The 21,416-nt window shown below is 42.8% G+C and overlaps 2 protein-coding genes across 2 annotated transcripts; both read right to left on the bottom strand.

Annotated features, from left to right (window-relative positions):
- Positions 1–9,512: 9,512 nt before the first annotated feature.
- On the bottom strand, positions 9,513–11,142 carry LOC141471900 (melanin-concentrating hormone receptor 1-like). Its single transcript, XM_074158632.1, has 2 exons — positions 11,058–11,142; positions 9,513–10,507 (listed from the first exon to the last, which is right to left on the bottom strand). The coding sequence occupies exons 1-2, from the start codon at positions 11,140–11,142 to the stop codon at positions 9,513–9,515; spliced, it is 1,080 nt and encodes a 359-aa protein (XP_074014733.1).
- Positions 11,143–14,044: 2,902 nt separating this feature from the next.
- On the bottom strand, positions 14,045–19,250 carry LDAF1 (lipid droplet assembly factor 1). The gene is made up of 5 exons (XM_074158557.1): positions 19,119–19,250; positions 17,737–17,875; positions 16,732–16,900; positions 16,198–16,336; positions 14,045–14,935 (listed from the first exon to the last, which is right to left on the bottom strand). Exons 2-5 carry the CDS (start codon positions 17,806–17,808, stop codon positions 14,842–14,844), a joined length of 474 nt encoding a protein of 157 aa, XP_074014658.1. The 5' UTR covers positions 17,809–17,875; positions 19,119–19,250; the 3' UTR covers positions 14,045–14,841.
- Positions 19,251–21,416: the final 2,166 nt, after the last annotated feature.

Raw genomic sequence — 21,416 nt, forward strand, 5'->3', positions numbered from 1 at the left:
CAGTGCTCCTTAACAACTGTGTGGTTAATTTGCAGTGTTTAGGCCTAGACTCATCCAGACTCTTGACAGCAGTAACTAAACACTCAGTATAAATTTCCTACTAGTTTAGCTGAGGCTGTATGAAAACAAGCAGTGTTTCATGACACCTGCTTGGCAGAATCAAAGCCCAGCTGTGCACTGCACTTCATGCCGGTTGTCTAGATAACAAACTCTAGATTTAATCTTGAGTGAACATAAGGCTTTAATAGGGGTGCATAGCAGCTGCTCACTGAAAGTTTTGTGGCATGCAAGCAAAAATATGCTGAGATACGTATTCCAGGTAGTAGCTTCACTCTCTGATGGCTAGAGATTAGTCTGTGCAGCAGTAATCAATGCCATATTGCTCTTCAAGGTAAGAGTAAAGTCAATTGTAACCTCACTTGGTTCTGGCTTGTCATAATCAAGTCTCCGCGTTGCAGGAGTGGGGAGTGCAAAGTGTAGGCCATAGCCTGTAACCAGCCTCAAACTTAGTGAAGGTGGAATTGAAATCAAGTAACTATAAAAGACAAGCAAGTCTCTTGCTGAAACTTTTAAAGACTAAGAAAGCTGACATACCAATGAATGATGTCAGTTTGTCAGGTGTATGGTTCTGCTGTTGCTCTTCAGCTTAAAACATGTTCAGGAAATGCGCTCTGGCATAGACTGTGCTCTAGCCCATGGAGGTTTGGAGATCTTTAGTTGCCTGAAACTCAAGCTCAGTTTCAATGTATAAAATGAGCCTCCACATAAGGGAAACTTGAGGGCAACACTGAGGTTATTACAGGGGACTTGGTTGATAGAGATGGGAAATGTGCTGTGTTGTCCGTAGAGCTTTAGGTATGCTGTTTCTAACAATAGCAAAACCTTTTGAAGTTGTGACTCATTTTTTGCAAATTTAGCTTCATGCCTCACTGCTACAGGCAGGGAGGACTAAATGTCATGGAATAAGCTCTTAGTATAATTTAATGTTATGTACTTCTATCTCTAGGACTAAAAAGTGGCCATGTAAAAGTAGCCCCTTAATCTGCCTGTTTTGTGCCTTCAAATTGGTCCCAGTGCTCTAGCTCTGTGTTCCTGGGCAGCTGAAGGCTAATACTGCTGGAAGTTCACTGGCTGATTTTTAACTATGCTTGAGTCAAAGATCACAACCTTCTTGAGGCTGAATAAAGCTCAGCAGTGCTGTGTTAAACCCCTGTCTGTTCAGCTGTGGTCTGGGGCTGCCCTTCTGCAGCTTTGAATTAAAAGCCCTGTTCTCCTTCGCTCTGGCATCCGTGTGCTGCTGTTGAGCACAGTTGCCCTTTCTACTGGCCATGCTTGCCTTGGTTGGACTGCTGTGGCTACATCAGTTAACCCTTAGGCAGCCAACAGTCCACCTCTGTTATGGGGGTGTGGGCACTCAGAGGAGATGGACCCGCAGCTAGTGATAGCCCGGTCTGGTCCTCTCATAGTGAACAGCACCTTCAGGATCTCTAGTCATCTCACTAACCAGCGGGTGCCTGGCGTCTGCTTCTCTCTAACTGGCACTAAGCTCTTGAAAGAAATTCTTTCATGCTGCAAATGTGCCAGCAACTGCTACCTTCTACTCTGCTGCGGTTAGCAGGGGTTTCTGTTGTTTGGCCATCTCTACCTTTGTAGGTCTGGTCCTCATTTTCAGATACATTACTAACAGCAAGGTATCTTATAAGGCTCTTTTAATGTCTTTATCTTTTTGTTCTGTTCCCTGTAGACCAATTAGCGGCTTATTTTGGAGATTCCAGCAGTTAATAAAGCCAAGAACAGACCTCTGAAGTAGGAAAACCACACCTTTACCAGAACAGATCTTGTGTTCTGCTGCTATTTAAACAGCTTATAAATGAAGTTATCTGTATTGTAACTGTCTGGGTAGTAGACAAGTTCTCCCAACTGGTGCAGTTAGAGGGAGCAAGAACAGTCCCCAGTATGACCTTGCTCTCTATCTGTAAGCCTCAAAACTTCCGTACAAGACAGGCAATAGAGTTACTACTGTTTTTAGGGCAACAGGGAGCCTGATCTTGATTATAGGTAAGCAAATAAATGTATTCTTATGCTCTGAGTTTGGTGGTTGAAACTTGGACTTCTTGAGCCCTTATCTAATACTTTCTATTCTGCTGGGTTATCCTGTGTTGCAGTAGTGATCAGCCAGGGATAATGGGGTGCTTTGAAAAACAATAGTTTACAACCAAGGCCCTGTGTAAGAGGGTCATAAATAGGTTTGTTGCTCATCACTAACAAATTATTTCTGGTGATACTACTCTCAGCCTCTCTGTCATCTTGCATGATAAATATTTCAGGCCAATCATGGATTGTAGAAAAATGTTTCTTTGTTTACCAAATCCATTTCAGGTTTGCTGTCTTCACTTTTCTTGTGCCTTTCCACTACCTGTCAGGATAGTGTGTTCTGTGTGGTACTCTTACTCCAGTATTTATTTATGTTTATCATGTATTGCCTCTCTTGCATCTATTTGTGAGCTGAATACTGCTAGTTCTCTTAATATTTCCTCACTGAAGACTTGGCTTTGATGGCTATAATACTGAATTTCCTGAGTCTTTGTTCTGAAATCTCCCATTGCTGTGTTACACTTCTATTGGATTTTGCAGCCAATTGCCTTTTTGAAATGCTTATCAAATGCTTTTGTTCACAATTTTGATTCAATTCAATTGTCTCTTTTTAAAAATTCTTGTTGTGCCAACATCCGCAGTACATGCAGCCCTTCCAGCTAGCTGTTCTTGTAAATGTGAGCTCTGTGCTATAGCCGGGGATTAAAACCTGACTTTACTTAAAACAAATGCTGGGTGTTGCTAACACTTAAAACACTACTGTTAAAAAAAAAAAAAACAAACCCCAAAAAAAACCCCAAAACCAACACCCCACCCCCCCCAACAGCTTTTTCTCATCACTATATGATTCAGATAATTACAAAAGATCTTTGGAGGAGTATTTACAGTGAAGCTGGACCCTACCTTTTCTGAGCACAGCAGGCTAAGAAGCATATTAGGAAAACTCCCACAAAGTGGAACAGACTCTTCCTGCTGCCAGAGCTGATGTTCTAGTGGCCAGAAGCTCCATGGCCATTTAATAGGAGCACCAGCAGTATGAAGCTTTGGGGTCTTTGAAATCTAAGGGAGAAAGAGGGGATGTTTCTTGAAAAGAAGAAAGGATTGTGAGTAACAGATAAAGCATCTTGCCTGTACTATTTACTGAAGCAAAATAGAGTTGTGTTGATGCTTAGAAGCGACTCATTATACCTGTTGCTTTCCCTTGCCCCCTACCAAAGAGGAACTTAAATTATAAAGAAAGAAGCGTGTAGCAATAAATAACTTCTGTAGCTTTCCATTAAGTTTTCTTCACATAAGTCTTTCTAATCTGTACAAAAACTGGAAAACTGATTTATTAGTGTGCCAGAAGAGGCTATTTGTGTTATCTGCACTATTATTTCCTATCAAAAAGTAAAACTCTGGGTTTGACTTTTTTGCCCTTCCTCTCTCTAAAGGAATGTCTTCCAAATTCAAGAAGGCTTGAAGGAAACTGCCATATAACAATATAAACTAAATACTATTAGGTTGCAGGTAGCCAAACAGGGTTTCACACTATATTTAGCCTGCAGGCAGGGAGACCGGAGAGTGTTAATGCTGCCTCTGCATTAATGCAACCTCTTTTGAGGACTGGTTGTACCACACTAACTTCATTAGATTGCATTTGACCTGTGGGTTCCTCATGTTCTACTAGGTTACAACTGATTTCCACTCCTCTAGGACTTGGTAACTAGGACAGCTCTGTTAAACTGAATGTTAACTTGCTACACCATCGCCTACCCCTGCTGCTGTTACCAGTATCACTGTTTCTGTGCTTAGTTCCTTCATTTGTATGACATAGTTTCCTTTGCTCTTTACTATACCAAAATACTAATTTTTTAGGGGGAACTCCTTTTCTGTAGCCATACACGTGAACAATGTGACTTGTACTAGCAGGTACTCTTCTGCACTAAACCAAATAGTGAGAGAGTCCTGAAGTGCTTGGATTAGCAAGGTTCAGCTATACTTAAGTGTTTGGAATTGCAACCAAAGCAAATACATCAGAAACCCTCCAACCTAGAGCTGGTGGCAAAGCAAAAGCACTGAGTCACTTGAGCACTTGCTGCACACTTGAGGCACACAAACATACTGGATCTTTAGTTTTACTGTCCCCTAAATGGAGCTTAAGACTTTTCTTTGTTGTGGTTTAACCCCAGATGGCAGCTAGGACTGTGCAGTTGTCCCCCCTTCCCTGCAGAAGTATAGGGAGAAGAGGGGAAAGGAAAAAACAACTTGTGGGTTGAGATAAACAGTTTAATAGAACAGTATCAGAAAAGAGTGATAACAATAATGTAAGTCACTCTTGGCACCTGGTAAATGGGTGAATTCTCACCCTCCTGAGCAGTGATTGTGGATCCCTGCCCCTTGGACAACCCCTTCTTATATACTGAGCATGATGTCTCTGGTAGGGTATATTATGTTGGCCATTGGGTTATTCTGTCTGTGCTCCTTCTCAGCTTCTAAGGGAAGTTGAAAAGAGTCCTTGAAAAGTAGAAACATAGCTTAGCAACAACTGAAACAGTATGATTGTTGACATTCCTTTCACAGAAATTACTAGAAAGAAAATTGACTCTTTCCCACCTGAAACTGTTACATTCATGTAACCTGGCATGAAAAGTGGTTGCACTTGGACCTTCAGCAAGGCAAGAAATAATGAGTGTTTTATTAAAAGGTCAGTGTGCATTTTCTTTAAAATGTCACTGCAGTTCATTGCAGCTTTCAGTATAGACAAGGACAGCAATATTTGTAGATGTAGCAGAGTCCATTTGAAGCGAGGCAGTTTGTCATGCAATTACACTTTTTTATTTTGTATTCTGTACACATTGCCTTACAGAGTCAAGGAAATGAGGCATAAAAATACAATTGCATGTGACAAAATGAAAAGGCATGAAAGTGCTCTCTTGCACTGTGGGTGCAACAGGGCTTAAGTTAAACATTGTTTACACAAACTTGCCAGACAGAGTGACCGTTGCAAGTCCAGGTCTGTATTTGCTGGGCATGCAGCTCTTAGATGAAGTCAGTGGACACACTCTGCTAATGCTAGTTGTCAAGCATGCTGTGCATAAATAGCACAGGGCTAATGGCTCATCTGCCACAGCCCCTACTTCACTTTAATAAGCATTATTAATCAGCTAATTTTCATATAACAGATTTCAAGGTACATTTTCTAAATATTAATGGAAATTCTGCCAGGAGAGCATTTCATGATGGAGCTATTTATTTGCAAGTCACTCTTGCTATCTATTATCAGCCTCACAGGGGTTAGGGTTGAAATGATTACTTAGGCTATTGTCCAGCTAACTATCTACGAGACTGAAGTCCTGTTGATTTAACACTTGGATGGAATATGAAGTATTTCTGCAAAAGCTAGAAAAGTGGTGCTTGATGGAGAGGGTTTATGTACTTGACAGCATATTGTGCATAACTGTATGGGCTTTAACTCTTCTGAGACAAACAAGGCTGATATTCCTACTATTCCCCCCCTCCATCTTTCTCCTTGTCCCTAAGTGGGGGGAAAAAGATTGGTGTATACTCAGGCAGAGAAGTGTTTCCTTGTTTCTCATTTCTGGATGGAGTTTGAACCTCTGCTCTGGGATGGTTGGAAGGTGCTAAATAACACTCCACTGGCTGTCATGTGAATGCTCTGTAAAAGAGAAATGCTAGGCAACTTCCCCATAAATTAAAATATTTCTCGTGTATCTTACATATGAATCTGGAGGTTTGTACTAGTGAGGGTGTTTAAAATACCTCACTTATCTTTAGTAAGGGCATAGGTGAGAGCTTTACTTCTGGTTTTTGCACTATTCTTGCTAGCTGGGTAGGTGAGACAAAGAGGTGTACAGTGACAGCCATCCAGGTCAAAGGGAAGGCAGTTCTTGCCTGGTTCTGGTTCCTTTTCCCTGGCTAATATTGTCTGCTATGGGGAAGACCATCAGACGTGGCCTATGAGTCTCCAGGATGATTAACTCCATAGTTCTCTCAGGGTGGTTCAGTTGTACTCTATGTGTGGGCATCGAAGGGAACATTTGAATAGAGATTCATGTAACTTATGTAAATGAAAGAAAACATGGGGGGGGGGGGGGTTGCCCCTGCTTTGCAAATAATTCACTTCACAGGCTAGCACACTAATTCCTTCCCTTTTTTTCTTTGTAAGTGTTTGTATATATCAGTCTCCTATTGAGGTGTTAACTGTGGAATTTTTAAACTCACTTTACAAATACAAAGGATTCCTTTACTGTATTCAGGCCTGATGTCCCTCTCTTGTGACACACATTGGAGGGAAAAGCATGAATGACTGTGCAGCAAGAGGAGGTATAGGAAAAGAGTGAATGATCCGTGTAGAGTCGGCACTGCAGTCTCTTCAGCTTGAACTCAAGCAGCTACTTTAGGAACCATAGCAAAGTTGGTTGCTCCAAATCTCCTTGAAAAGTCTCAGGTTGTTTGGGGGGCCCCAGGATGCAAGGATTAGGGCCGCAAGAGTGGCTGCCCATTGAGGCATGTTTATTTCTGAAGTAGGGCCGGCAAACCAAGTCCTTGTGGTTGGGCAGGCTGAGGACCCAGTTGGGAATGCTGCCACCAGGGTTGGAAAGGCTCCTGCTGTTACCCTGCTGTTGGTGTTCTGAAGGAAGCCAATAATGGCTGAGGAAACAGGACCTTGGCAACATCTCCCCAGCCTCTCTTGCTAAGGACTAGAGAAGTCTAATTCTAATATACTGCTCTACTGCAGTGTTTAATAACTTAAAAAAAAAAAAAAAAACCAACAAACAAAAAAAACCCAAAACCCACCAACCTACATGCTCATTTGAGGGATGGATTTAATTTCTCCAGTAAAAACACCTGGCCTGCACTGACCTAGTTCTATCTTTTCAGTATATCCCTGTCAAAAACCATGCTAAGGTGGTGATGGTACAGCACTGGAAGTGGCCCTTATTAAAAGGACATGGGGAGAAGCTTTGAAATGACAGGGACTGATAAACATGCAAAGGTCAGGGCAGCAGGAGTGAAACTGCTCCGTGTTTACTTGCTGGTAATTGAGAATTCACAGCTTTAGCTCCTGATAACTGCTGATGACAGAATGAATTACATAATGAAAAATCAATTTAAAATGCAGAACGCAATAGTTCATGTGAGGCCAGACGCTGAGCTGGAATAAATTCACTTGCTTCAGTGTCTGCTGAGTTTATTAAGCAATGTCTGCTCCTTTCAGCAAAAGATGAGGGTATAAAGGAAACCCAGGGGAAAGGGTTAGATCCCTTCAGCTGTGTATCTGCATATCAGCTGTGGTCTAAAGCTTTGAGTGTTGACCCTTGAGAGAGGTGTAAAGGTTTTATTGCTCCATCTTTCAAAGTGCCTCCTGAAGCTGTTGGAGACAACCTTGCCTCAGGGATTGCTGGCTATGTGGTTTTGTAGTAGTTGTTTGCTGAATTAACATGCCATTAAAATAAATAACTCCTAAAAATCAAAAAAGTTGGAGATAAGGATCCTCTAGGCTACAGAGTACAGTATCTAAATAACCGTGTACACTTCTTCATTTGCAGTATTGATGTTTGGTTACTTTATAGGAGCAGGAATAAATCAAGGTAGTGATGAAGTTTGTAACTTTACTTTTAGTAAATTAAAAGGTTGTATGTTCTAGCAACTGGTCACTCCTGATAAAGAATTTGATCTGGTTTTCATGATATTTTGATATACAATAGCACTTTTTAAGCAGCTTTAGCTGATCTGCCATAAAGAGGCAAGTGTTCTTTTAAAACTGGTGAGTAGAGCCTTTACTTTTGCCTATTTTTCTAGACGTAGGTGTCTGCTATTAGTAGAATAACAGCATTTTAAAACTAAAGCCCAGTGATTTTTTTTTTTTTTGGTTGCCACACGTAGTGAAGTTGTTTGATTGTCAGAGTGGATGCTCTGTGGTTTCTACTGTCAAGTCCTTTCAAAATGGCTTGAGATGGGTACATGAAAACTGAGCCACCTACAGTCATGTTGAAAACCTGAGCAGTATGCTTCAAGATGTGTATTTACTAAAGGCTTGCTGTCAGCTGAGCAAATACCACAATAATATGTGTGTGCACATCACACTGCCAATGGTAAAAACCTATTGTTTTCTTTTCTTTTAACGTAGATGGAATCTAATAATTTTTTTCCACTGCAAATCAACTTGGTTAAACAGCTACTGTTTAACTTAGGTTGCTGTTGTCCCCTAACAAGATGGTAGAGAACTGCCACTTAGACTAGGAAAAAATCAATCTGGTTACTTTTAACTATATTTGAGAATATTTATTGGACTTCTTGATAAGTGCTTATTCTAGAAAATGGATAGCTTTGCTGACTTTAACATGACAGAAAATGATTGATGTCTCGTTGTTGTGGTTTAACCCTATCTGGTAACTAAGACAACACACCCATTCACTCACTCCTCCCCCTCTTCCCTCAGTAGGGTAAGGAGAAGAGGGAGAAAAAGGGGAGGGGGGGAAATCGTAGGTTGAGATAAAGGCAGTTTAATAGAATGGTAATTAAAGAGATAAAATAGAATATACATAATAATAGAATAAACAATAGAATATACATAATAATAGAACAAACAATAGAATATACATAATAATAATAATAATAAAATAATATAGAAAATAAGTGATGTAATACAACTGCTCACCACCCAAGAATTGGTTGCCCAGCCCAGCCTGAGCAGTGATCATAGATTCATGCCCCCCAGCCAACCCCCAAGTATATACTGATGTCTATGGTATGGAACATTACTTGGGCCAGGTTGTCCTGTCTGTGCTATGGAAGTTGAAAAAGTCCTTGAGTAATGTAAACATTACTTGGCAACAACTAAACCAATATGTGTTGTTAACATTATTCTCATACTAAATCCAAAACACAACAGCTACGAGGAAGCAAATTAACTCTATCCTAGCTGAAACCAGGACACTTTCCCACTGTTAAAGGTGTGCTAGAAAGCTCCAGCTAGGAGCTGGTGTGCTAGAAAGGAGATGAAAGCATGATTGTCTTATTGTTTATAGTCTTCACAAAGTGTGTTATGCTCCTGAATCATGTTTTGGGGGCGGGAGGAATGATCCAGAACAATTGAAATTCCTTCTTTCCTGCTTAAAGCAAGAAATAAATTTGAAACTCCCCAAGTTTCAAGTGGTGGCAGTGTCTCAGCCCTGGGTTGTGGGTTGCTGCTTGTGTGGGGTTTTGTACCAAAATATTTTTAGTGTGTGGGTTAATCTGATAAAATACCTGGAAGCTTTTAATCTTCTCGGGAGAACATAATTCATAGCCATCAGAGAAGATATAAATAAGAACATGAGGCCAAACAAAGCTTTCGCCCAAGTGCTGCCACTACTTTGTCTCTGGGCCAGGTAAATATCCACCCTGTAGGAGATGTGGTGCATCAGGCCTTGCTACCTGCCAGAGACGGACACCAAATGCAGCAGTGGCTGCCCTAACTCAATTGCATCCTCCCGAATGCTTTTGCTCCTGTGTGGGGAAGCCTGCCCTGCAGCTGCTGGCCCTACAGGGACCCCAAGCTGCCTCCGGAAATTTTGACCCAGCAAGATGTAGATGAAGGGATTCAGGCAACTGTTAGCATAACCCAGGCTGATAGCCACATTGTAGGCGTAGTAGAAAGGCAGGGTGGGGCGAGTCATGGCGAGCTGGGCCAGTTGCAGGATGTGGAAAGGTGCCCAGCAAATGAAGAAGGCCACACAAATAGCAATTGCCGTACGAGTCAGTTTTTTTGTTCGTGCCCTGGTGTATCTTTGGCTCATCAATGCTTCTGAGGTCCTGGCCATCTTGAGCAGGATCCTCCTGTAGGCCACTGTGATGAGGGCAAAAGGGATGGCAAAGACTAGGAAGAATTGGTAGAGAGTGTACCAATAAATGTCCCTCTGGGGGTCTGGCAGACGAATCCCACAGCCTAGTAGACCTCCAGGCAAAGGGATGAGCTGAGCATACATCCACACAGGTGTAATGCTGAGGAAGGAAAGGGCCCAGAGCACACAGATGACAAAGATTGCCACAGACGGCTTCCTGAAGCGAGTGGAGGTGAAGGGGTAGACAGTGGCCAGGTAGCGGTCAATGGACATAGCGGTGAGGATGTAGGTGCTGGTGAACTGGCTGTTGGCATCCAGGGCAGTGATGATTGTGCACATTGTCTCCCCAAAGTGCCAGGCTCCGTTCCCCAGCAGCTGGTGGATGAGGAAGGGCATGCCCAGGAGGAAGAGCAGGTCCACCACGGAGAGGCTGATGATGAAGATATCGGGGACACTACTGCTAGGGCCAGACTTCTTTAAGACTGTACAGATAACCAGGCTGTTACCAATAATGCCCAACAGGCAGATAATGCCAAACAGGGTGGGCATGATGAAGCTGCCATAGCTCATCCTGCCGGGGTCACCTGCAGAGACAAGCGTAGGCAGGAAAAAGTCAGCTGTGGCAGGACCACTGGTGAGGACATGCCTTGTGGATATTCTGGCTTCTAACAGGCAGTGAGTGCTCTGAATGCAAACAATAATGGATTTCTTAGGCACGTGTAAGATAAGGAAGTGCCGTGTGTGCATGGTTGTGTCTAACCATACACAGGCACCTTCTCAGCAGCTTTCACAAATGTATACATTAAAACATAAGCGTAATCAGGTGTGCATACATCCACTCTTCCCATCATATGTGAACACACATATTAACAATAGAATGAAAGAGCATCAGTCTGTTCAACATTCCAGGTATGTGCATTTAGAACCTTTCAAATGCATACATATATAATTAATATGTTTCAATACATATATTCATATCTCTGGCACATATGTTGCTCAACTGTGTGGATATTAATATCCATATTTTGGGCTTTCTTCAAAATCATTGACATAAGTGATTCCCCCCCCACTGCCTACACCTATTATATTTCATATATTAATGTATATGTTCACTTACCGGTTTATTGCACTTACCAGACAGAGAAAAGTTTTGAACAGCCTTGCAGCTGTTGGGGATGCAGTTGTTCAAGCTCTCAGTGTGATTTGTTTTAAAATCCATCCTTCAGGAAAAATTGGTCCCATCAGCAGCTTGAAGATGTTTTGTGTTGAAAGAATAAAGGTTGCCAATTCCTCGGAGATCTGTGGGGCTGCTCGGAAAGCCACTGCTTTAAGCATCAGCAGAGGCTGTTAATGCAGGTTTAAAAGGAGCTCCTCTGCTCCCTGCACCACCGCCAGGCAAAAGTGACACCAGGCTGGCAGCCGAGTGCTGGAAATAGGCTTGCAGGGAGAGCAGAATTTTCATTTTAGTGCTGAAGGCAGTGATCAGGATCCACTGATGGAGTAAGCGATGAACGTGTGCTCTGGGGAGGCAAACAGGGAAGTAAATAAAATCCTCTAAATAAAACGAGGGGTGGGCAGCACTAAGAGCACACTTTGCTTTTAGGGTCTAATTAAGTGTAAGTATCTCAATGTAATTCTGCAAAGAACCATGTTAACCTATAGTCAAGTTTGCAGCAAGATTTTCAAGTATAGGTTGGGATTAATTGGGTCTTAGATGCTGAAGCAAGTCCATCCTAGAAGTGAAAAGGTATGAGCTGTGTGAGTAAGTGTGCTGAAAGCTAGTATTTTCTGGCTATGCCTGGTAAGTTGCAGCACAGATAAAGAACATCATCATTATTTCTCTCCTGTGAAGTGCTTTCTCCATTTCAATTCATTTTGTGGTTTCAAGCACAGTAATAGAGAGTTATATATATTTCATTTTAGGCAAACTGATAGAAGAGGAGATAGACGAGATTTATTCTCAAGGTGTATTTGAAATTACTGTATATAAAAAAGCAAAACACTGGAAATGTTAAATAAATGAGGTAGTAACTGTGTTATAGTCAAGTCACACTAATCTCTGCCTTGTTCCCCTCATAACTGTTAGTCTGCTCTTTGCAGCCAGTAACTCCTAGATTGAAGGCATTACTGCCTAGAAAAAGTCACATTTGGAAAGTAAGATGAGATCAAACTGTATCCTGATGATGGGGACCAATAGTCTGGTGAAGGGGAGGAAGGATTCTTTAATGACCAGAAACCTAGCAAGGATTTCTAACACTTAGAAATAGTTCTTATTTCTGTAGTTCACAGCTCTTAAAAGCAGGCACCAGTCCATTTGCACAAGGGATAATGTATTCCATTTACCAGCCAGTGCAAAATCCCTCCTTCACCTCAGTGCCCTCGACACGCTGCCTCTAGTTGGAGCCTTTTCATTTGCAGACATCAGTGTCTTGCAGTTTTTTGCAGTCCAGTGTATGCACTGGGGGATTTACTTTTAGGTTGTATTACCTACAGCTGTGATGAGCAGCACTGTGCACCACACAATTGTTAAGAACAGCATTCTATTTTTTTTCTCCCTGCACTGATCTTCACCTGCTGTAAACTGGCAGCAGCTGCAGATTTGATCCTAAAGTGGGGATGACAGCAATATAAAAAAAACCAAACCAAACGTATATTCATGTTAAATCTTTGTTCCATCTTTTAGATGGATTTCTCCAGGCTGTATGTCATGTAACCAGTGTCACAGCACTAGCTTTTCCTACAAGGGAAGCAGAGAAAATACTTTTCCTGGTTCTTTTATTTTTTTTCCTTCCTACCACTTGTATACTACTATCAACTGGAAGTTAAAAAAAAATAAAATACATACTCTGGTTGGGATAAAGCTTTGAAGCACCTGAAAAGAACAAACGTTCTATCTACCTAGTAAATTATGAAAGAAATCTGTTACGGTCTCTATTCCGTAAATCCTTCACATTTAACTGGAATTTAGTAAATGCTAGAGCCCTTTATGAGCTAGCATGAGGTCCTGTCTGTCTCCTGCAGACAGTAACACAGAGTAGGGTTAAGGATAATTTCTTTCTACTGCTGTAGCGTGGGGCCAGTTTATCACCACAGCTGAAAATGTTACCGCCTGTCGTGGTTTCGGCCGAATTTACCAAAACCGGACAGACAAATGGCCCTTCCCCCCGCCCCTTCTCCCCCCACAAAAAAAGGAGAGAGGAGGAGAAAGAGATAAGGAGATTCAGAAGTTTAGAATGAACTAAACTACTTTAATGAAGAGTTAATATTAAAATAAGAATAAAGAAGAAAATAATGAAATAGATACAATATATACAAAACCGTATCAAGCTCCCAGGATGACAGTCACATCACCGGCAGGCACTGGGGAAGTCCCAGACTGGACTCTGACGAACGGGAACTGGATTCCAGCTCTGGAGTCAGGAACACATGGATCGGGATCAAAGGCAGATGAACAGACAGAGTCCTCTTCGGACGTCGGCCATCGCAGGAAGGGGCTGACCCTTTGATCCCTCAGCTTTTATACTGAGCATGGGGCAGATGGGATGGAATACCCCAGTTGGTCAGGTTTGGGTCACCTCTCCTGTCCACTCCTCCCCACCGATGTGACCCCTCTACATTTTTTCCATTTCTGACCCTCTAAGGGGGCAAATAATGACATTGGCTGACCTTGGTTGTTATGGCAATAAGTATAAGCAAGGGCCTCCCTGCATACCATTCCTTGGCATGGAGCACAAACATTGGTCTTATCATTCTGAGAACGAGCAGTTTTCTCCACAATTTGCCGTTAATTTCAGAGAGTTAGAGGAGGCCTGGCTAGGATGTAAAGTTAACAGAACAGAAAATTGGTTCGGTTTTACTTCAAACCGGGACACCACCAATACAACGTGGAACACATTATGGCTCAGATAAATCTTAACTCCACTTTGGTTCATGAAAAACTGGAGTATTACGCTAACTTAGTCCTTAGGATTCTGTGTTCTCCTTACAGGCATGAGAATGGGAGTAATCTGCAGTTTGTGGCACATTAACTGAGGAGAAAAATTCAACTCCAATGTAGCCTTCCTAGAAATAGAGCTGGAAAAGTTGTTTTAACTGTAGAATAAACAGAACAAGAAGACAACCTGGTTAAACAAACAGCACTTTATTAAACTAATATAGTTAGATACTTTCTTAATGCTTAAAAATATTATAGCATTTGCAAAAATGAAAAAAAAGTTTAAATAACATACAAGAAGTTACAACTGAGAAGCAAAACAGGCAATTTAAATACCTAAACAAACACCACAAAATACAAGACCTAACTGCATACCATTTATGTGATGAGGCAATGACAACAACAAAAAAATCCCTTCAGAATAATGCAACATCTAAAGGTATATAAAAGCTTATACCATGACTTAACATATGACAAACCGCAATTTTCCTCATATAATAAATATAAAGCATTAGCATGGTGTGCTCATACTATTTTAACAAAGGCTGTTAAGGCTTAAAAATATTTTTTAACATTCAAAACATACTTCTGGTGTTCTGAGCTTTGACACGTATCAAAATAATCAACTGCTGCATACAAATTTCAAGATAGTATATCCAGAACTCCAGTTACAAATGGGAAGTCACATACCTACCTACTCTTTCTTTCACCGAATTGTTACTGACTTACCAGTAGCTGCTACTATTACATCCCTTTACCAAATTCTGTGGAACATTTCATCATGCACATAGACTTAATATTGCAACGCACTGCTGCTGAATAGTTATTCTTAGAATTAGACAGTGAAAATGCAAGATGCGTATTGATTTTTTCAGTTCCCATAAGGAGTGCAAAAAGGTTGAATGCTCAATGAGTAAACAAGTACATTGCAAAGGTCAGAATAGTACAGTTAAGTGCCTATGAAGGAAGTGGGGAGAAACCCACTTATTCACTTTTTCCATTATTGCCAGCAAGATCCAAGACAGGAGGACTCTTCTGTGGCAAACTTCCATTGACTTCTTGCTTCCGTATCTGATCCCTGTATGCATAAGGAAAGAATGGTTTTTATAGTCTGTTTTTCTGTGAGATTGTCTTTCAACTTTTTGCTCAAAAAAAGCTGAGCAACATGAGATGTAACCCTGCCTAAGACTCCTGGAATGTCCACTGCTGGTCTACCAGAGGTTCTCTTGAAAGACACAGAACATAAGAACAGATGTCATCTGTTTTATCATCAAAGCTGTAAGTCAGTATGACTGGTCTGTAGGTTGGGTTACGTATGCTGAAATACGCTACAGAAAAAAAGCAGTATTTTCTGGAATTGGTGGGCAATGTTATGGACCTGGCAGCGTGCCCTGGAGGACTGGTACAGAGCCCTGGAACTAATACAAGCACACTGGGCATTGCACCATGGTCTTGTCACCTCGCAGTACCACGGGCTCCACAGGCAGTTTTGTGTGTCCTTGAGAGCTGTGCAAGAAGCACAGCTGTGACACAGGAGCAAACTGAGAAAAATCTAGGAGGGAGCAGTTGTAATGTTTCTTCTTGCTCTTCCCTATGCTTAAGAAATGATTATAATTATTCATTCGCTGGTAGGTATTGAAGCGGGCAATAGGTGGCACTCCAGCACAACCCGCTACTGCCTCTTATTCCTAGCCAGAGGCTTGGCAAAAGCACGGCTAAGGCAATGCTGACCCAGACGGGCCTCCAAGCCTGAAGCACTGGGAGATGTGACTGGCAAGCAGCACGTGTGCAGTATCCAGCAAAGCCTGTAATTTCTATTTTGGCCACACCGTCTCTCTTAAGTACCCCCCTGCCTATCCTAAATCTACAACTAATTTTGGTCCATTACTCTACAAACACAGGTAAGCAGAGATAGCTGGATTGTCATGCAGAAAGAACCACAAAAGGTTCATCCTCTAGGCAAAGTCCAATTTAGAAGTGTGTTTTAATGACACTTATAGCAACAAATACTCTGAGCAAGACAAAATTAATTGATACTGCTTGATGTTGTGTTACCACGTGCACGTTTAAAGGCTCTTCACATTTCCTTTTTCCTAGGTAGGAAAGAGGGCATGTATTAACTCTCATTAAAATATAAATTGATGAGTAAACATTTGTGCGCTGCACATTAAGCCATCAGTGTAGCCAAAGATGCTCTAGCACTCAACCAATATTTGTTAAACTAAGCAACGGTGGCTCACTTAGAATACACAAGGTAATCAATGCAAAAGCACAGCTGCAGAGTTTCAAAACTCCAAGAATTTCAAAGACCCAGGCATGGATAAAGGCAGTAATACTCACCTTGAAGCATACCAGTAGTTGACCAGAGTTGAAAGAACAACGTAAGAAATACTCAGTACTCCAGAAACTCCCAGTGACAGCGCACCCAGGCCACACAGCACGCAAAGAAGGGCTATGCCACCTATGGCTATTACAACACCTAATAAAAGAAAATCAGTTTGTTATTTAAACAAGTTTATATGCAAGCAAATTAAAAGAGCTGACATTCTACCACCACCCCAAATTCAAACTATTTGGGAAAATAGTCTTCTGCAATCAACTAGCTAGCCACTAGAAAAGCTATGCACACTCAAGATAACTGGTTTAGCCATATCCTGGTATGGAGATTAGAAAGGGAAATAGGATTTCCCCTGTAAAGACTACAGTTAATCAGATTACTATTCTTGTATTAAGAGTTTCACTACTGCTAAGAGCCGAGGACTACATATAGAAATCCTCAGTTGCTTGAACTGGGAACTCCAGAAGGATGAAGAAAAAAAGGAAAAGACATCATGCCTTAAAGGGAATAAGTAAATACATATATGCACACAATACCTTCCATGACTATCACACCGATACAGGCCATTATGGCTGTTGCAACAACAAAAATCAGGAAAAATGCAACGGGAATAGCAGACACTGCAATAAACACCAGGACTGATAAGGCAACGAAAGGATGGTCATCTAAATATTGGCCAACACGGGAGTTCATGAATGCAACAACCTGTGGATGAAAGCAAAACATTTCAGATTTTATTTTCCTCTCTTGTCACAGATAACTTTTACAGTTCGAGTCTGCAGCTTGAACAGAGGGCAGCTGTTGCCTCTGTATTTCAAAAACATGAGGACTTCTGCAAATTTAGATTACTGCATAGCAAATCTAACTCTACCACCCCCAAAAACAAGTAGAAAAACCAAATCACGGTTTAGCTGCACAGATTTGAGTGGGGTTTCAACAGCTAGGATTTTGATCTAAAGAACTGTATTTGTTAAGAAAAAAAAATACTGTAACATTTAAAAATAATGATGATTTTTTCTTTTTTCCGTGCATCAGTAATATCTGCAACCTGCTTATTTATTGAGCCTAAGTATAGCGCAGGCACGTCTGTATCACAAAATTGTTATGAATTTAATTATAATGTTACTGGTAGAAAAAAAAAATAAATCCTTTTTATAGAGGCAGTCATACCTATACACTGGAATTTTACTGTAGTAGAGACATTCCCCTTCCCCATTTCCCTTAAGGAAATATGTATTGTAGTTTTAGTTATTTTGTTAGTGGCACAACCATTTCACTAAAATACCACTCTGCTATCTCAAATGGTTATACCAGTAAGACAGAAAGCAGAACAGGCTTGCCTTTTTCTTAATTGCTGGGTGTGGGAAGACAGTCCTCCCCTTAGGCTCCTCAGTGTTCACTTAAAAAAGGGAGTGCCAATTTTCTCAAAAAAAAAAAAAAGTTTCGAAACTGCATTTAGATAAATTGGGGTGTGATATTCCAAGAGTTATGAAAGGAGTATCTTTATAAACATATTATATAAAATTGTAATCCAGACCCACGTTTGAGTTGCTGTGGATGGACTGCACTATGGAGTGCCATTGCTTCTGCAGCTCTTGCATTTCTTTAGGCATCTTGTAATCCTCAGCAACGATCCTGAATCTTCTGCACACCCGGTTCTCACTCAGCCATCCAATTTCCCTTAAAATTAAGGCATGATTAGTAACAGCCTCATGCAGAGATGTTGTGAAAATTAAGTATTTCTTTTGCAAAAACAGAGGACCTAGATTTCAGATGTTAATGAGATCCTCAAAGTCTGAAATGTTACTTTTACAGAAGCAAATCAAACTTTGGGTGCTCATCCCTGAAAGCTCTTCCTAAGCTCCCAAAGCCAAGTATCAAGATACAAGGTGACTCTCACCTTCTTCCTTCATAACATTAACCCCGTATTGAACAGCAAGGGCATTGAATTATCAGTAAAAACTGACAATTTGTTGCTACTAGTGTTAGAAACTTGTAACACATTAATGAGAGTTGTCTTTCTGAGTAGCCTCATGCTCAGAATTGAAACCATACCCTGTACAGCTTCGAAACTCTGCTTTCAAACACTCTGAACATCGTGACAGTTTAATGGCAACATCAGTTCAAAAACCTCCCTCCACCACAAATTTAATTTGTTGTTGCTAGGGAGACCCTCACCAGGGGAAGATTAAAAGATGCAGTTTGATGCTTGTAAATGTAAATACCCTGTCAATATTACTATTTTACCCTCTGCCCACACGCACGGTCCCCCGTTTTGTTTACACAGGATTTTCACCCGGCAGCCTTGGGCCCCTCGCCGCTGCCGAGCGGGCTGAGGGCGGGCAGCTCCCCCCGGGGCCGCCACCCCTCCGACGAGGGGAGCCGGCAGCCGGGCAGCGCCCCGGCCGTTACCTTCCCCGCCGCCCGCGGCCTCCACTGGACCCTTAAAGCCGAGGTCAGGAGCCGATTAACGACACCCCGCCGTGCCGCCGCCCAGGCGCGCTACCCGCCGCCGTTGCCCGTACAGCGGGTCCGCGGGCAGCAGCAGCCGCTCGAAGGCAGCGGTCGGGCCGCGGCCTCCCCGACCTGTAGCGCCGGGGTATAGCGTGGGTCTCCCCGCCGCGCTTCGCGCCAAGCGGCGGTGCGGACACGAGGCGCGGCGGGCGAAGGCCGCGCAGGGCTGAGGGGGCCGCGCTGCCCCATCGGGGCGGGCTGGGGGACGCCGCCCGCCCGAGCTGAGGGAGGTAAGGGGGGGACACGGCTCCCGCCCTCCCGGGGCTATGCCGCGCTGCTGCTGCCGGCCCTCCCGCTGCGACCGAGCGGCGGTCAGGTCTGACAGGCCGCCCCGCAGTCCCCGGCCAGGCGGAGCGGGGTGGCGCCGCTCGCCGCCCGCCTTCCGCCGAGCCCGAGCCGTCCCTCTCACCTCCTCCGGCTCCTGCCCGCCGGGCCGCAGCCCTTCTCAGCAGCTCGTACTTTCGGATGCGACGCCCGGCGCGGCCCGGGCTGGGCCTACCGGCGCTGAGGGAAGCGCCGCCGCCCTCCTGCCGCTGTCTCCTCCCCGCGGGGGCCGGCGGCGCGGCGGGCAGGGCCGGGGAGGCTGAAGGAGGGAGAGGGCCGGGGCAGGACCGCCCGTGGCATGGCACAGGCACCGCAGCGAGGTGTTTGCAAGCAAGGGACTAAGAAGGTCTCCACAGGCCGCCCAGGGGTTTAGGGGCTTTTATTTATTTCCTTCTTGTGCCCTTCCATGTCCCCCTTCCTTCACAGCTTTAACACGCCGGGCCCTGCCTCAGCTGCTGAGGGCTGGGCACCCTCAGGGAGGGACCCGGGGTTTTGTGTGGCTTGAGGACATGAAGCCTTGAGCTTTTTCGAATTAGGGATAGAAAAATTATTGTATCTGCGACAGCCATGCAGTTCCTCCCTGCGGGAAGCCCCTGACTCTGGCTACTTGTTCCCACGTGTTCCCGACCTGTCTTGCTGCCTCCATGGGTGTTTGGGTGGCCACGGGGCAAACCTGTCTGGGAGATGCTCCACACGAGGAATAATTGCTTTAAAAATTCAGCTGGCTTTTCAGCATGATCTGTCCCAGCGTTTGGATGGGGCTGTGCATCTTGGAAAGGATGCTTGCTGAGGTGTGTTGCACCATGGTTTGGCCTCTCTGCTTCCCAGAGCCACCATTGTGGCGTTACATGTGAGTGTGAAACTTCACTGAGTTCCCAGCTTTTGCTATGTTTTTCGTGCTGTAAATTACAGTCAGAAATTAGTAAAATATTCATGTTTCTCACAACTGCTTTAATCACTCATTTTGACCCGTGCCACCCACGAGAGAATTGCAACACTAAACATTAATGGTTTTGTGATTATTTTCCAAAGGCAACAAAATAAATAGTGTGTTTAATTTGGAGCATGCCAATCTTACAATGCAAAGAGAGGTTTTATAAAGTACGGGGTTTTTAAGCTATCAGACAGTCAGAGCTGTGTTTTTGAGGTGCTGATTTCAATGAGCTCTACTGATACAAGGATGTGTGTAGACAGAGGAAGTAATAAAAGAGAGCTTTGCATATTAATGCAAGTTTGGACCATGGGCTCTAAAAGCCCAACACAAGGTACCTGCAAGAAGAGGATGGTGAGGGCAAGTTTATTTTGCTTGAACTGTTAAAGTTTCTATATCTCATATTATTAAAGTGCATAGTGTATGGATATTCCTAGTAGATTGGTGTATATGAAAATAAATTTCAATTTGTTGATTTTACATAACTTTTTAAAGTGAGTATAGGGAAAAACTAACTGGTAGAATTATAGTGTGACATAATCCAGTGATAATGGCACTATAAAGTTTAATGGCTCCACTGAGTTTTGGAAGTATGTTGGAGTTTTTAAATTTCTGGCTGTTTCAAAACACGCCATAGCTGCAGTTTTGGAGATAGCCTCATACATCTTAGTAAAATATTTTCCTGCAATGCATAATTATTTCTTCTGCTAAAAATTCACATATAATCTCTTTATATGTGAAATGACTGTTTTTCATCTTTCCAAAGCGGTAATTTATTTAACTTCAAAGGACATGCATATATAAGCATCCGAGTTGTTGTGCGCAGAGGAACAGTAGTTACTATAACTGTTGCTTAATTAAGCTTGTCTTTATGCCAGTGACAGCTCAAATTAGCAGGAAAATATTCACGTTGCAAACCAGCACTGAAATATTTGGAGAGTTACCACACACAGTAGCTGAGCAATTGCCAGCTCCAGCATTGGCACCGCTCGTTCTGTACCCCATGCTGCTGGCTTGTGTTTAAAGAACAGCTTAGTTTATGGTAGGAACCTTCACGTGTGGCCAGGCAGGAACAATGTTACACTTGTGGTTGGTATTGGGTCCAGATATAAGGAAAACAGTGCTGTTAACTCGGGGATATCAGCTATTCTCACAGTTTACAGAAAATAGGATGAAAAATAGCATCCAAAGGTGTTGGGAAAGACTTTAAGTTAAAATGGAAGTCTTGCTGCGTTGGCAGAACATGTACAAGGCCTCTCTTGAGGGTCGGTATAAGGGGACTGCACTAGATTTCATGTTGGATGGTAATGATTCCCAATTGTGAAGAAATGTGATGGAGGACTCTTTCAGGACATAGTGATGACTGAGTGGGAGGCAAATGCATACAAGCAGACTTGGAGTAACTGGGAGTACAAGTATCCCACCTGCTGTCTTTGGATCTTCAGAGAGTTT

Source organism: Numenius arquata, chromosome 14 (assembly GCF_964106895.1).
Source record: "Numenius arquata chromosome 14, bNumArq3.hap1.1, whole genome shotgun sequence".
Lineage (NCBI taxonomy): Eukaryota > Metazoa > Chordata > Aves > Charadriiformes > Scolopacidae > Numenius > Numenius arquata.